Source organism: Phaseolus vulgaris, chromosome 8 (assembly GCF_051622355.1).
Source record: "Phaseolus vulgaris cultivar YP4 chromosome 8, ASM5162235v1, whole genome shotgun sequence".
Lineage (NCBI taxonomy): Eukaryota > Viridiplantae > Streptophyta > Magnoliopsida > Fabales > Fabaceae > Phaseolus > Phaseolus vulgaris.
In genome coordinates, this window is record NC_143505.1 from 11109098 (window position 1) to 11124768 (window position 15671).

At 29.4% G+C, this 15671-nt stretch overlaps 2 protein-coding genes and 1 non-coding gene across 3 annotated transcripts; 1 reads left to right on the plus strand and 2 right to left on the minus strand.

The window, feature by feature from the left end:
- Positions 1-3356: 3356 nt before the first annotated feature.
- Positions 3357-4838, minus strand: LOC137823573 (Carbohydrate-binding-like fold). The gene is made up of 4 exons (XM_068628761.2): positions 4538-4838; positions 4249-4291; positions 3985-4145; positions 3357-3885 (listed from the first exon to the last, which is right to left on the minus strand). Exons 1-4 carry the CDS (start codon positions 4727-4729, stop codon positions 3571-3573), a joined length of 711 nt encoding a protein of 236 aa, XP_068484862.1. The 5' UTR covers positions 4730-4838; the 3' UTR covers positions 3357-3570.
- A 4821-nt stretch (positions 4839-9659) lies between these two features.
- Positions 9660-13544, minus strand: LOC137826092 (receptor kinase-like protein Xa21). Its single transcript, XM_068631943.2, has 2 exons — positions 10708-13544; positions 9660-10625 (listed from the first exon to the last, which is right to left on the minus strand). Exons 1-2 carry the CDS (start codon positions 13340-13342, stop codon positions 10210-10212), a joined length of 3051 nt encoding a protein of 1016 aa, XP_068488044.2. The 5' UTR covers positions 13343-13544; the 3' UTR covers positions 9660-10209.
- Positions 9842-10145, plus strand: LOC150025414 (signal recognition particle RNA). The gene has a single exon (XR_016515261.1).
- Positions 13545-15671: the final 2127 nt, after the last annotated feature.

A 15671-nucleotide genomic window follows, 5' to 3' on the forward strand; every position in this document is an offset into this window, starting at 1 on the left:
ACATAGGTCTTCTTGTGACGACCTACATTGGGTCTTTTTATAGATTAAGATGACCAATTTACAAAATTTTCCATTTAAAATATTCAAAATATAATGTTTCTCTGAAAATTTGGTTAAGTTTTTAAGAATTTAGGATATAAAATTAATTTTTTAGTTAGAAGATTGAGAAGTTATTTATTTTGAAGGATTTTTATTGGATGTGGTAAAAACTAGGATAAAGAGAAGAAATTTTTAAATTTCTCGAGTGAACTTTGATGTGTCGGTATGTTGTGTACTGTGTAAAACGTTAAAAAAACAATTATTCAATGAGTAAATTTAGGTAAGAAAGAGAAGATAGAATGTGATAATAAACGTGCGATAGGGGAAATTTACAGTAGGAGGTGATCGAGTTTTTTTTTGTATTAGTCAATAATTAGGTTAATGATGGGATGATTAACTTACAAGTTGGTATTTAAAGAAAATTCAATCAAGTTTAAGCTATTAGTATCTTGTAATAAACTAAACATCCAATTAAAGTAAATTTTAGCCCATTTAAGTTTTATATGCATAATAGACTAAATTCGTCCTTCAGTATTTTAAATTTTTGTTTCTTATTTCTTAATTAAGAAATTGTGGATATATATGATTTATTAAAAATATAAAGTGTAGCAAAGATGACCTTTTATCGTACAATTGCTAGTGTGTTAGTAGTGTGTTAGTGATCTCTTTATTCCTTTCTTAGAATCTCTTCCTTCAAATGTTTGTGTTCGGTTAGAATCGACCTCAAGATAAGTATTATGTGTAAAGAATATATGTTTGTAAACTGATTAAAAACGTACTTTACACATTTGGAGAAAGTTTATTTATAGTGTTGGTTATGAGTCCTTGTTGTGATGTGCTGGATATCAGTTATTCACTGATGTGCATCGTGATCCTTAGAGGATATATTGGTATATAGGTATGTTGAAATATCTAAAGAATATTTGTATAATCTCTTGGTTAATTAGTATTTAGCTAATTTGTCATAGATGTTTTTGCGACTCATTAAGTGTTCTTGTAATTATTATTGTTGTCATTTATTATGTATCTTAAGGTGTTGACTCAGTCGGTCGGTTACCAAGATTGAGACTGACTCGTCCGATATTGACCAATGCATAAAATAATCAACATATAAAGTAATCCAAAAATTTGGTTGGAAAATTTGTGAAAATTAAGGACTTAGTATTATGTAAAAATGTAAAGATTTACAGGGTTTGAAAAGGGGAGAAAAAGTTTTATCTATATATGTCTAAATAGTTTTTTCTAATATTTAAATGTTATAATAATAGTTTATATGGATATTTGCTATCAAGATTTGAACCGATGACTTACGCCTGATCATGGCGTTACTCTACCACTGAGTTAAAATGGCCCTTTTTCTTTCAATTCCTAAATAAGGAACTAGCATGACTAATACATCTATTTGTTACTTTGTATACTTAGTATACTTATTCTATCAATTTCTATAAATTATATAAATGAAATGATATAAATGGGGTTATCTTATCCATCCCACACGATAGACTAAATTAGTTGCAAGCTTTATGACTTTTTTTAGCGGATATTTTGTTACAAATTATTTAAGGAATTATGAGGTTTTAATGTTTTTCGAGGGATTAACTTGAAGTTAGTTTAGGATTGTCAAGCTAGTTCACAAGAGAATAAAAAACATAGGAAAATAACTTGTTCAACTAAACTTTTTTTTATAAATGTTAAATAATATGAAAGTAGTTTTACCTTTAATTGTCTAAAGCTTTGTATAATGTTGAAGTTATAAGAATTAAGATTATTATATAAATATAAATAATTAAATCATAATCTAATTAAATTAACCAATCAAATAGATATTGGTTAAAAGATTCATATCAAACATGTATCATTAGAGATTAATGTATGATATTTTAAGGACGTTGATTTATAATTTAATAGGTTGGAATAAATATATTGCATCAATATTTGTGTATTTGAGTGTGGAAGAACTTTTTTTTAACTTCTTACTATCTTATGTCTTAATATATAATTAAGAAAATCATGATATTTTTTTTTTCAATTGTAGGTTAATATATTCAATGTTACTGTTCTGGTTTAAATAATGAAGTGACTTTAAATTAGTAAATTAAGTGAGTTCAAGTGTCGTATTTATAGAGAAATTTAGTTAAAAAAGACATTACAAAGTACCAAAATGTAATAATAATAGTTAAATGTAATACTAGAAATTTAAATTTTTACATATTCAATTGACTCAGAAAATTTTAGTAACAAATTCATAACGTCCTTATTGGATCACCTTTAGGTCGATGGGTTTAAGTCTTTAGATTATTGGAATGTTAGGTTATTTAGTTTGGATTAAATGCAAGTGGTAGCTTACACTTCATTTATAATATGTTTAATATAAGATTGTATATTTATAAGTTATACATTAAAAGTAACATATTATCTTTAGTGTCTGATTATAATAATATTTGATTATGATAATATAGTTATAAATCACAAACTAGAATAACATATTATCTTTAGGTGTGTGACCTAATTAATCCAATTTTAATATATCATAAAATAAAATAAAAAAATACATCAATAAAATGAAATAAAAAAGAATTATCACAATCCCAATCAAGTGTATTTAAATCTATTAAGCGCATCAAAATTTAGTGAGTGAATAAGTCTAGAATTAATTAACTTTTGTTTATAGACAGATGAATCGTACAAAATTAAAAACTATATATAATATTTTAAAATCAATTTCAATTCATAAACTACAAATTCCAGTCATTCCATCAAATTAAAAATGCACACAAAATAAACATGCTTAAAGCATAACTACTACCATTCAATTTGATAAAACCAAAGTTCAAGTGTAAAACCCTCACATAATGATGCACCATTTCAAGAACAATAATACTCCATACACATATTCAATTGCGCTAATAAATGAAAATAATTTTCTTTATTTAGAAATTGTTTAACCCTAAAAGGGAGTATAGAATGCACCAATACTTTTAGGAACTTAGGAAAAATCATCACTAGAATAAAAAACAAAAATCAAAGCACAAGAGTTAAGAAAAATACTATTTTTCATATGATAGGGTAAACAAAACTAAAAAAACTTACCATTATAGTTAAACAAATTTAAGAGTAGAGATATTTTATAAAAATGACCTTAAAATTCAATTATGATAAAATATAACTGTTCTATACTCTATTTTTTTTATGAAGGGTGTGTTAAGAAAATGAGAAACAAAAGTAGAAAGAAGTTTGGAGGAGCGAGAGAGCTAAAGAGAAGCAGAGAAGAAGAATATGTAAGAAAAAGAAAGAAGAAAAGAAAAAGGAGAAAAGGATGAAAGTAAATAAATAAATTTGATTGATGAAGACATGTGAACATAGAATTGAAGTGAGACACTTATTTTGACTAACAAAAAATAGTAATAATATGAGAAGAATGGAAATAACTAGCTCAAGACTAATTGGAGCTTTGATTGTAGCCGCAGATCATAATACTTTGTGTGTTGAAGGAAACAAAATTCAGCAATGGCCTCTAAAGAGTGTTGTTCTTCATGACCTTGAAGCATCGGATTTCTGGTTCTCTTTTGCAGTATCCAAATTCTCAGCCACATTGGAAATTTCAGACTTTTTCTGGGAATCCTTATCTGCCTGATCAGCTTTATCTTCCTCTGATGTCTTGGTGGAAACAACTTCATTATCATCTGTTACTTTCTGAAGTCTAGCATTTTCCCAATCCTCAGAAATAGTGATTCTGTTCATAGCTTCCCAAGTCTGAACAAATCTGTCTGGCCCTGGCTGCCACATAATGTCACCATTTCTTGTTTTCAAGATGATTTTGTACTGGAATTTTCCAGCAGGTACAGCCTAATTGCATCAAATGTGGCAATAATACCCAAACCTTTTAGTCACACAAAAATTTCCATAATTTGAAAAGATTTTAATAATAGTAACAATAAGACTCACCATCTCTGCTGTCCACACATGCCCTTCTGACCAGCTCATTGGTATGGCTTTTGCAGGGTTCCATGAGCCAAACATTGGATCATTACCAACTACCATAAATTGTTCCTCAAAACGACATTTCTGATGCAACTGAAATTTGACATTAATGATCTTTGGTTCCTCTGCACCACACAAATGGACATTTTTTAGATAGCTACTTAGACAGAATATATATATTTGGTAGAAAGATCTTATAGGATGTTTGCCAAGACTTAGAAAACTCACTTGGTTTTTCTTCAGTTTGAAGCACCAAATTGTCCAAATCCACCTGCATCATGTCATGCAAACCAGGATTAAATGTTATTTAGCAATCAGACTAGTTTTTGTTTGTCTCTTGACAGAGACTAATTCAGAAAGTTTGATTTCATAACAAGTTTCTCCAAATATGAGAAAGAAGTTGTAAGTTTAATCTAATGGAGAATTTTTAGAAACACATGCAAGGTCAAAACCAATATCCATCATTAGACAATTAAAACAAAGGAAGAAAGCAAAAAGATGTGAAAAAGGAAAGGACCATAGTTTCGGATGGCACAGAGTGAAGTGGGAAAAGACCCTGGTTTTGAACAAGTTTTGGGAAGGCAAAGTTGCAACCCTTTCTGTCGATGGCAGTGAAGAAAAAATTGGGTGTGTTGTGAGCAGACTTAGGAACAGACATAGGAACATGAGTTCCTAGAATGGCCTTGGAGCAAGAGATGTTGAGAGCCATGGCAGTTGATGTTGGTGGAGTGAAGTCACACGCAAAGAAACAAGGTGTATTCCTTTGTAGTAAATAGATGTTGTTGTGAAATTGTTGTGTTATGAGAGTGAAAGTGGGGTTCATTTTATAGTACAGGAGTTAGAGGAGTTTGTGGCACTTTAAAGCATGCATGCTAAAAATAAACACACGAGACCTGGTCTTTTTCATTTTGTTTGAAAATCTCAACTAACTCATGCTTAATTTGTTAAGTGAGTGGCTATACTCAATTCTCGAACTTTTAAAGAGGGAATTAATGAAAAACATTTTTTAATGATATGTTTTAAGTAACTTCTTTCTAAGAATATTTTAAAAAAATAAAATAATTTTCTACACAAGTTAAATTTAGTTTATTTACAAATTTCAAATAATTATATAAATATACATACGAGTGAAAATTGATGGTCCTTTTGTTTTTTTTGTTTGATGTGAGAATCTTAACTTGGTTTATTTTGTTTAAGGGAGTGACAACACTCAATTCTCAAACATTTTGCCATAGCAACACTCTTTCTCTTTCTTTGCGTGACATGTGTTGTATTGGATGCTTCTATATCATTAATGTTTTTAAGAAAATCAGTTAAAGAAACTAATATTAGAAAACATAGACAAGTGCAATCAAAAGAATAAATGCCTTTAAGAAGACATGATATATCTTCTATATCAAAACATTATTATTGGAGGGAATTAATGAGAAAATATTCTTTAATGATATGTTTCAAGTAGCTTCTTTTTAAGAAAATTTTAAAAAATAAAATAATTTTCTGCACAAGTTAAATTTAGTTTATATACAAATTTCAAATAATTATATAAATATACACACGAGTGAAAATTAATGTGGTCCTTTTGCTTTTTTTTCGATGTGAGAATCTCAACTAACTCATGCTTTGGTTTGTCTAAGTGAGTGGCTACACTAAATTCTCGGACATTTTGCCTTAGCAACACTCTTTCTGTTTCAGTGTATATGTCTTGTTGGATGCTTCTATATTATTAATGTTTTTTAAAAAATCAGTTAAATTTTTATATTTTTCATTGATTGATTTGTATAATTTTATATAAACAAACTAATATTAATATTAGAAAACATAGAGAAAGTGGAATAAAAAGAATAACTTCATTCTATGTCAAAATATTATTATTGTATTACCATAACATAGAGGGATTAATGAAAAAACATTCTTTAATGATATGTTTTAAGTAGTTTCTTTCTAAGAATATTTTAAAAAATAAAATAATTTTCTGCAAGAGTAAATTTTAGTTATGTACAAATTTTAAATAATTATATAAATATACACACGAGTGAAAATTGACGTGGTCCTTTTGCTTCTTGTTCGATGCGAGAATCTCAACTAACTCATTCTCGGACATTTTGCCTTTGCAACCCTCTTTCCCTTTCTACGCTTATGTCTTGTTGGATGCTTCAATACCATTAATGTTTTTAAGAAAATCACTTAAATTTTTTTATTTTCCATTGATTTGTATAATTTTATTTAAAGAAACTAATATTAGAAAACATAGAGAAAGTGCAATCAAAAGAATAATTGCCTTTAAGAAGACATGATATATCTTCTATATCAAAACATTATTATTGTATTACCATAACATAGAGGGAATTAATGAAAAAACATTCTTTAATGACATGTTTTAAGTAGCTTCTTTTTAATAATATTTTAAAAAATAAAATAATTTTCTGCACAAGTTAAATTTAGTTTACTTACAAATTTCAAATAATTATATAAATATACACACGAGTGAAAATTAACGTGATCCTTTTGGTTTTTGTTCGACGTGAGAATCTCAACTAACTCATGATTTGGTTCGTCTGAGTGTGTCAATTCTTAGACATTTTACCTTATCAACACTCTTTCCCTATATTTGTTTGTGTTCGGTTGGATTCTATATCTGGATTCTATATCATTAATGTTTTTAAGAAAATCAGTTAAATTTTTATATTTTTCATTCACTTGTATAATTTTATTTAAAAAAAACTAATATTAGAAAACATAGTGAAAGTGCAATCAAAAGAATAACTGCCTTTAAGAAGACATGATATATGTTGTATATCAAAACATTATTATTGTATTATCATAACATAAAGGAAATTAATGAAAAAATATTCTTTAATGATATGTTTTAAGTAGCTTCTTTCTAAGAATATTTTAAAAAATAAAATAATTTTTTGAATAAGTTAAATCTAGTTTATTTACAAATTTCAAATAATTATATAAATATTTGTTATAATTATGTATGTATAAATTAACATATGTGACAAAAAAAGTGACAGTATTTCGGGTGACAAGATAATGAGAATTTTGTGGAAATGACAGTTGAAGAACATTTTCTCCTTAAAAGCTAGAGAAAAGGTTAAAGAGCTAAAGCATGAACAATTCAGCACTTTCGGTTAATGAAGTTGGAGACGAGATTTACTATATTTATTTTAATTTATTGTAAAAAGTTTTTAAAAGTAAGTTTGTTAAAATTTGATTTCTTCTCTAAAATTCGATGGTTTATACAATAAGAAACTTAATCATTTTTTAAAGCTAGATCACCGAACACTTTTTTTACATTGTGACGCTTTTAAAATTAAAATTTTATCACAGATTTTGAAAGTTTATATCAGGATATATCTTATAATGTATTTGAACTTATATAATGAACATTTACAATAGGAAGAAAGATGCATAATAAAGAACCTTTGCTTGAATCATGGATAAGTACAATGTTGATTCCGATTCACTACTTAAGGCTCTTCAAGATAAGAACTCCAACAAAGAGTGTCAAATCTCAAGACATCCAAATTTTCAGGAAAACTCAATTTCATTCAATGTTAAAGTGCTTTTTGTACATAAGAAACTCTATTTATAAGATTAGATGGTAAGTTCAAAAAGTTTCATATGATGGACAAAACTAGCAAAATAAACTAATCAAGAGTGACAAACTCCTTGATAGTCAATAATGACACCTATGATTTCATTAATGAAGTATTTAATTATGTACTAGCTTGTAGTTAAATTTGTTTATGTCTCTTTCCACTTCATTCTATAAGAAAATAAATAATTATGGAATTGTGTAGAATATTTGCAACATATTTAAACAAAAGAATTTCTAGATTTTGTTAAAAAAATATGGTAGGCTTCATCAAATCTTCTTCAATAATTGTCTAGTTATTTATCTCTGTTATTTTTTATTTTTTTTTATGTCATATTCATTGAAAGAACTCCTTAATGCGTTTCTCCTGTTTCAAAGTTTTTATCATCTCCTTTCAAAGCTTGATCACTATTTGTGGTCTTATTAATAGGAATTTTTTATTTTGTATCTCATTAAATAGGCTAAAAATTACTTTCATTAGATGTTTAGTTTATTATGTCATACTAATATATTGATAAGATATATACTGATATACACCAGCATAAGTAAAGAACTAAAATCTCAATTATGTAAGAATGATTATGTTGAACAAGGTGTTTTGACTTCAGGGTCTTGTATTCTGAACTTTGATCTTTTTGTATCTAAGTGTATTCTTTTCCTTCTTCCTCAATCATTGTATTTCTGTGCGATTTGGTGTTGTGTGGTTTCAAAGGGTTGTTATGAAAATTGTGTGTTTTTGCGAAAGGTGGTGTGTGTTCTTGAAGGGTTCAAGATCATCACTTTGGTGTGTGTTGTGTAATTTAGGTTTGATTACATAGTGAATTCTCAATGGTTAGTTGAGGACTGGATATAGCTCTTGGTTAAGAGTGAATCAATATAAACATCTTGTGTGAATCTCTCTATTCTTACATTCTTTAAACTGCTTTAACTTTGATTTTATAAACTACTGATAAAAACAACTGATTGTTTCGCAAAAGCAACGGGTTGATTTTCTGGAATCAAGTTTAAAAACAATTTTCTTTTTGGCTGATCTGATTTCTCATTGATTAACTCTTCATAGTTTTCACTTTACCTTTGTGAAAATCTTTCAAAAACAATTCACCCCTCCTATTGTTTAAGGCCTCTAATTCTAACAAGTTAGAATTGGTTTTGGGTAAATAATTGTTTGAGAAACAATTTCTTCTTATATTAATGAGAGTGTTCAATGTGGTATATTTTTAGTCCCGAAAAAAATCTTCCCTTCTTCTTCTTATGTTGTTACATTTATAGATGATTTGTGCCTTGAACAAAATTTGGAATTGCCCAAAATTTCCATCTAACTGTAGAAACGATTAAATTTCAAATATAAGTTGTGAATCTTGTTAGATTCTCGGTAGTACGAATATACCCAAGATTGAAGGAGTTCTCCTATAGACCAATTCTTACCAACCACATGATCTAGGGTTGATTCGCTTAACTCAAAACTTGGTCGTCCAAGAGTTGATTCTCTTAATTCATCCATCTATTAGATATAATGTTCACAAAGTGACAATTAGAACTCGAATTATGTCTAATGATTGATTACTAGAAACTTGGATGACACACAATCCCTAACCTCAAGCTGAGTAGGGGAAGGTACTTATCTAACAATGTTTACCAAAGTTTATAAAAAAAACAAATCATATGCATTAAAAATAATAGTTATAACTTTACTTATTTAGATTTCAAGCTGAACTATACCATGTTAAAGGTTTCCTAAAATAATCTATGTAGTTAATATGAATTTAGAAAGTATTATAATTTTTATGAAATATTTTTATTTATCAATATTAAAACTTTGAGTGAATGTATTTTATAGTTATTTTTTAATGAAGAAAAAAGTTGTGTTTTTTATGAAATATTTTTATTGATTAAAAAACACATTAAGGATAACTAATGAGAATATAATGAGTATGATTAATGGTTTTAAGAAAATCAGTTAAATTAATTAAATTTTTATATTTTCACTTATTTGTATAATTTTATTTAAAGAAACAAATATTAACAAACATACAGCAAATGCAATCAAAAGAATAACTGTCATAATCTATCTTCTATATCAAAACATTATATTATTGTACCTTGCCAGATAAAAGGATGCAATCTAAGAAAATGTTCTGCCTCTCTATATTTGCAAGTCCCACATTGACCAAAACATAAACAAACCAAGTCTTTATAATCCTCTGACAAGAACGTAAGTCCGCCGAGTTGGGTAACGCTAGCTTGTGACTCAAGTGGGGGGCAATACTGTGGTGGGATAGAACTGTGGCTTCATTGGGTTGGGCTTTGATTGCAAAATGCAGGCCTGCCCACTCCAAGTTGAGAGTTGAACCATGGGATCCGAGCGAAGGCTTGGGTTTCTTGGGTCCTAAAGTGGAGGGCACAGCGTGAGGCTGGATTTACAGAGCAGCGAAAACCTCCCTCTCCCGACAGTGGAGGGATAACCGGCCGCTGCAGTTTCTGCCCTGTACGCCTAATGAGCCCTCCACTTTAGACCATCACTTTTTTTTATTGCAGTTTTACATATCATTCTTACATTTTTCCTTCTCTTAAATGTTGTTCATATAGCACTATGCTTTATCTGTATAAATGTTCTTGATAGTGTGTAGTTTGTTGATGACCACAGTGATTGGCATTCGTTCACTAGGTGGATTTGCAGAGCAAGACATTCCAATTTGCATCAGAGACACAAAGCAATCCTCAATCAAACCTTTAGCTGTGGCTTCAATCTCATTGTTCCTCCTTATAGCTTTCGTTTCACACTCAAATTCTTCACTTCCCCCATCAAAGTCTTGCTCAGAGACTAATGAAGGATCAGCTATATCCATGACATTGTTAGGTAGAGCCATTGCTACAAACTGCTGAATTCCCGTGCCACCTTCAAATGCTTCATCTGTAGGTCTTTTTCCTGTGAAAATCTCCAGTAACAGTATCCCATAGCTGTATATATCTCCAAGTGTAGAAGGCTTCCCACCCATACCATACTCTGCATGTCAATTATTAGTTGGTCATTTATAATAAATATAATATAATTTACAGTTTAGCACTTTGAATTTTGAATAACACACCTGGAGGGATGTAGCCAATAGAACCCCTTAGGCTAGCTGACATAACTGGTTGTGTGGATAACTTGCTTGATTCTTCAAACAGAAATGTAGCTAATCCAAAGTCACCAACATGGGCAACCATATCATTGTCAAGAAGCACATTGCTTGGCTTTATGTCACAATGAACAATTGGAGTTTCACAGAAATGGTGGAGATATTCCAGTGCACAAGCAACATCAATAGCTATGTTGAGTCTTTCAGTGAATGTCAATGTCTTATTCTGAAAGTGCAAATTGCTTATAGGATGCAACCAATCTTCTAGACTTCCTTTAGGCATGTACTCAAACACTAGAGCTTTGAAGTCATTTCCTTGATGATCAACTCCTGAGATGGCAGTTATGATCTTCAGAAGGTTGCGATGCCTTATGCTTCTCAGAACTTGGCATTCATCAATGAAGCTCTTAGATGCTCCTCTCTGTTGAAGTTTTAATACTTTAACTGCAACACTAGATTCATCACCTGATAGAGTTCCTTTGTATACAGAACCAAAACTTCCCGAACCAATCAGGTTATCCTGTGAAAATCCATCAGTGCACTTGGTAATTTCTGAGTAAGAAATTTTCAATTCCAAATCCCTTTCAGTAGTTGATGTAGGAGTTTTCTTTTTTGATCTTTTAACTGTGGGGAGAAGTTTAAGAAAACATGATATAATTAATAGTAATACAACCGCACAAGCTATAGGGATAGCCACCTTAAGAACAAGAAGTCTTCTTGCCAGAGAAGCTTTCCTGACAGTGCATGCAGGGAAATTTAGTTCTGGGACACCCCCACATAGCTTGTTGTTTCCATATAATGAAAGGGAAGTAGCATTTTTGAATATTCCTTTCTTTGGTATTTCACCTTCAAAATTATTGTATGAAAGATTTAGATGTTTGAGCTCAGTGAACTCTCCAAGAAACTCAGGAATCTTACCAGACAAGTTATTTCGTGAAAGATCTATGTCAAGTAAACCTCTCAAATTCTTTAAAGTTTGAGGGATGTTTCCATCAAAAGAATTTCCCTCCAAATGCAGCTTTTCCAAGCTAATGCAACTGCCAAGAGAAGATGGAATGACTCCAGAAAAGTTGTTCTCAGACAGCACCAACTCTCCAAGGTTATGTAGCTTACTCACTTCAGCTGGAAGAGTCCCTGACAAAGCATTATGAGATACATCTAAATATATTGCTAGTGAAGAAAGGCCAATAACTTCAACTGGTATGGTACCACTGAGCTTGTTGCTATAAAGGCTGAGTACCAATAAATTTTGGCAGTTTCCAAGACTAGAAGGGATGCTTCCCTCAAAGTTGTTCTCCTCCAGAAAGAGTTTTATTAATACAGACAAATTTCCCAAGGAGGATGGGATTCTACCTGAAAATTTGTTGACATTCAGATACAATTCTCTTAGATTTTTCAGCCTACCCAACGCATCAGGAAGACTACCAGTTAGACGGTTTCCTTCCAAAGCTATTAGGGCCAGGTTAGCAAGATTGCCAATTCCAGCAGGTATATTTCCATGTATTCCATTGGAATTAAGGGCAAATGTGTGCATTTGGCTTGAGAAATTAGCAATTGCTTTAGGCAATACTCCACCAAAATTATTTACTCCTAGACGTAAAACTTGTAGAACTGTGCAGTTGACCAAAGAATCAAGAAAGGCAACATCATCTGTTTTCCCAGTTCCCAGTCTGTTGTGTTCAAAGCTAAGTCTAGTTAACCTGTTTAAGACCCCTAAGTTCTTTGGCAGTGCTCCAGTGAGACCATTCAAGGAGAAATCAAGAATCTCTAGTTTTGATGCATTCAAAAATGATGCAGGGACAGATCCTGTGAGATTGTTGACCGCACCGGCAAATACTTGAATGTTAGGAAGAGTAATTCCAACATCAGCTGGTAAGTTCCCATGAAGATGGTTTTGAGTAAAACTGAAATAGTATAATGAAGATTTGTTATAGATTGAAGAAGGAACCGAGCCAGACAAGTAATTCCCATATAGCACCAGATAAGTCAAGCTTGATAAAAGGCCTATCTCGTGTGGTATGCTTCCAATGAAGTTGTTTAACCCAAAGCTAATTCGAGACAAAGAAGAAAGGTTTCCAATCCAAGTTGGGATTGTTCCTGTAAGATTGTTAGCTCCTGCAGCTAGTACTTTCAGTTTTATGCAGTGACTGAGATTACTTGGAATACTCCCACCAAAGTTATTATAGCTGAAGTTTAGATGTTGTAGGTAGAGTAAACGACCCACCTCATGAGGAAATTCACCATGGAAGCTATTGTTTAACAAGTTGAGTCTGTTGAGGAATGTGAGGTTTCCTATGAATGGTGTAAGAGTGCCTCCTAGTCTCAGTTGCTCAAGGCTAAGGTCCATGATCCTTCCATTGGAGATGTTGCATGTGATTCCTATCCAACTGCAGTGATGGATGGAGTCATTCCAAGAGCTCATAATTTTGAATGGATCTTCTACTATCCTACTCTTGAAGTCAAGTAAGGCTTGCAAATCAGTTTCATTTCCTGCAGGAGTTGCTGCAATTGCTGATTCCTTGATTAAGATCATGCATACTAGAAGACATCTATTCAGGATTTGTGACAACAGGCTCCTAGAGTTTGCACAAGGATGATTCATATTTTAAGTGCAGAATTTTGATGCCAACTCTGAAATGATGAAGGTTATGTTTTAAGGTGATAATGCTATTAAAAAAAGTAGCTGAGATTGCCAATTTGCATCAATAATAGGTAAGAGATGGTCCATTTGTATTTAAGACGAATGTGTTCTTAGGCACTTTCACATTTATTTTCTGTTGAATAAAATCTCCATACACTAATTTGTGATTCGTAGCTGTGTTAGGTAAGAAAACAACTTGTGTATTTATTTTTGTGCGACTTCAATTTATAATATATCATATAGAGGCAAAGACATAATCTGATGTAAATACTATCATGCTCAAATATATTAAATGAAGTATTTGCATAATATAGTATGAAAAATCTCAAACAAATGAAAATTATATTTCATCAAATTACGATCATATAATTGTTGGGAGTCTTTGAGAGGATTTTTATTCAATTTGTGAAACTATAATTTATATACAGTTTGCTGATCAAACAAAAATATACAGTTTGTATCAGACATAAGTGAATGGAAAGAGCTACCTACATGATTGCTACTTGGTATTATTAATCAAGATCCAAAACTATTGCATAACAGATATGGTTTATTAATTATATAACATAATGAAATATTTATTTAAGTGAGCATTTATGTCGAGCTTATGAGGTGTAACAGTTTTTCATGTGAAAGAGATTTTGGCACTACACCATTGGCTATTCGTGAGCATTTTCAAGTTCTAATTATGTCAAAAAAGTTTTAACAAACACCTAAAAAATTGACTATTTAAAAATATATGAGAAAATTACACAAATAGGCACAAATATTGGAATCAATGTCATTTATTATAGATTTAAAATAATCAATTATTAGATTCCTGAACTTATTTTTAAGGTTCTATTAAGTGACTCTAATTTATTTAATTAATTTAAAACTTCAATTGGATATATCAAAAATCAGTTTAACATGATTTGAGTTAATCCAAATAAAATAAAAATAAAGTTATGTTGGGACCGAAAAGCCCTATATTTATTTGGCATATTCAATTAAAGCCGTGTGTGAGAATGTATAACGTTTTTTCAACCTTTAATTAATGAGTGTTAGTAGGAAAAGGAAAATTCTGATTCCATGACCACAAAATTATTCTAAAATCACTTCTATTATTTTATCAGTCTCAACTTAGAATTAATATTAATGTTTTGAATTTGAAAATTAAACTTAGTATATTTTGAGAATAAGTTCATATGGTGTTATGTGTTATCTCAATCCCATCTCAAATTTAATATTCTTCAAGAAAATATTATATATTAATTATGGAATTATTTGCAACAATTTTTTTTTATAACATGATATTTTGTCTTGAAATGTAATAAATACAAATTAGTAGTTAGTAAAACTTAAGTATTCCAATCTATTACTGTAAATACTGTTTCTATATGTATTTGAATTTTCTCTATTTATAATTAATTATTTTAAATGTGAATTTATAATATATAAGTGATGATAGTTCTCGTACTTTAATAATTTTAATTATAAAATAAAATTATTTAATCTTAATATGAGTTAAATTGAATTTCATATGTTAGTGTAATTCAATTTTAACATTATATTATTATTGATTTGTTCTTTAAAATTTAGAAGAATTTATCTATATTTTTTTAATGTAGTTAGTATTGTTGTAGAACTTTGATGCAACATGGTCTGTTTGATGAACCATGATCTCTTGTTATGCTCACCTAATTTAGAAACTATTTATTATTAATAATAATTAATTTAAAATTAATAATTTTTTTATCTAAAATAATATTTAATTTAGTTGTAATTAATTATTTTTAATTTTTAAAATTAATTTATTTAATGAAGTTGTCTTCTGCTATCATAGATAGATTTTTTATTTTTCTTCACAACAAAATTTAATTCAACTAGTTTAATAAATATATGATTAACTTATTCATAATTTAGTCACAAATTTCATCAAATATTTTGTTAAAACATTTTTTTTAATTTGATGTTTAAAAAGGATATTTATAAGAAAGATTAAATTAAATGTACATTTTCTATTTATGAATGATTTTACCCATATTATTCGATTTTTTAAAAACTGTAATGGAGATTCGTTTGATATTTCTACAGTTTTTACTTTATAAATTTATTTACATTATATATGTATACATATTAAATATTTTATTGTTATAATTTTAGACGCATAAAATGATTATTTAAATATTTTAAATTATAATAATAACTAAATAAGAAATTTAAAACTATACATTTAACTAAAAACATTATATAATTTTAAATTTTATTTTTTACATATTATTATAATTAAAATACAATTAACCACTTA

Coding starts and splice junctions, on each gene's coding strand:
- LOC137826092 (XM_068631943.2), bottom strand. CDS start 13,342: ATGAATCATCCTTGTGCAAACTCTAGGAGCCTGTTGTCACAAATCCTG. Junction 10,626..10,707: donor TATTGGCTACATCCCTCCAG/GTGTGTTATTCA, acceptor ATTGACATGCAG/AGTATGGTATGGGTGGGAAG.
- LOC137823573 (XM_068628761.2), bottom strand. CDS start 4,729: ATGGCTCTCAACATCTCTTGCTCCAAGGCCATTCTAGGAACTCATGTT. Junction 4,146..4,248: donor TCAAACTGAAGAAAAACCAA/GTGAGTTTTCTA, acceptor TGTGTGGTGCAG/AGGAACCAAAGATCATTAAT. Junction 3,886..3,984: donor ATGTGTGGACAGCAGAGATG/GTGAGTCTTATT, acceptor TGATGCAATTAG/GCTGTACCTGCTGGAAAATT.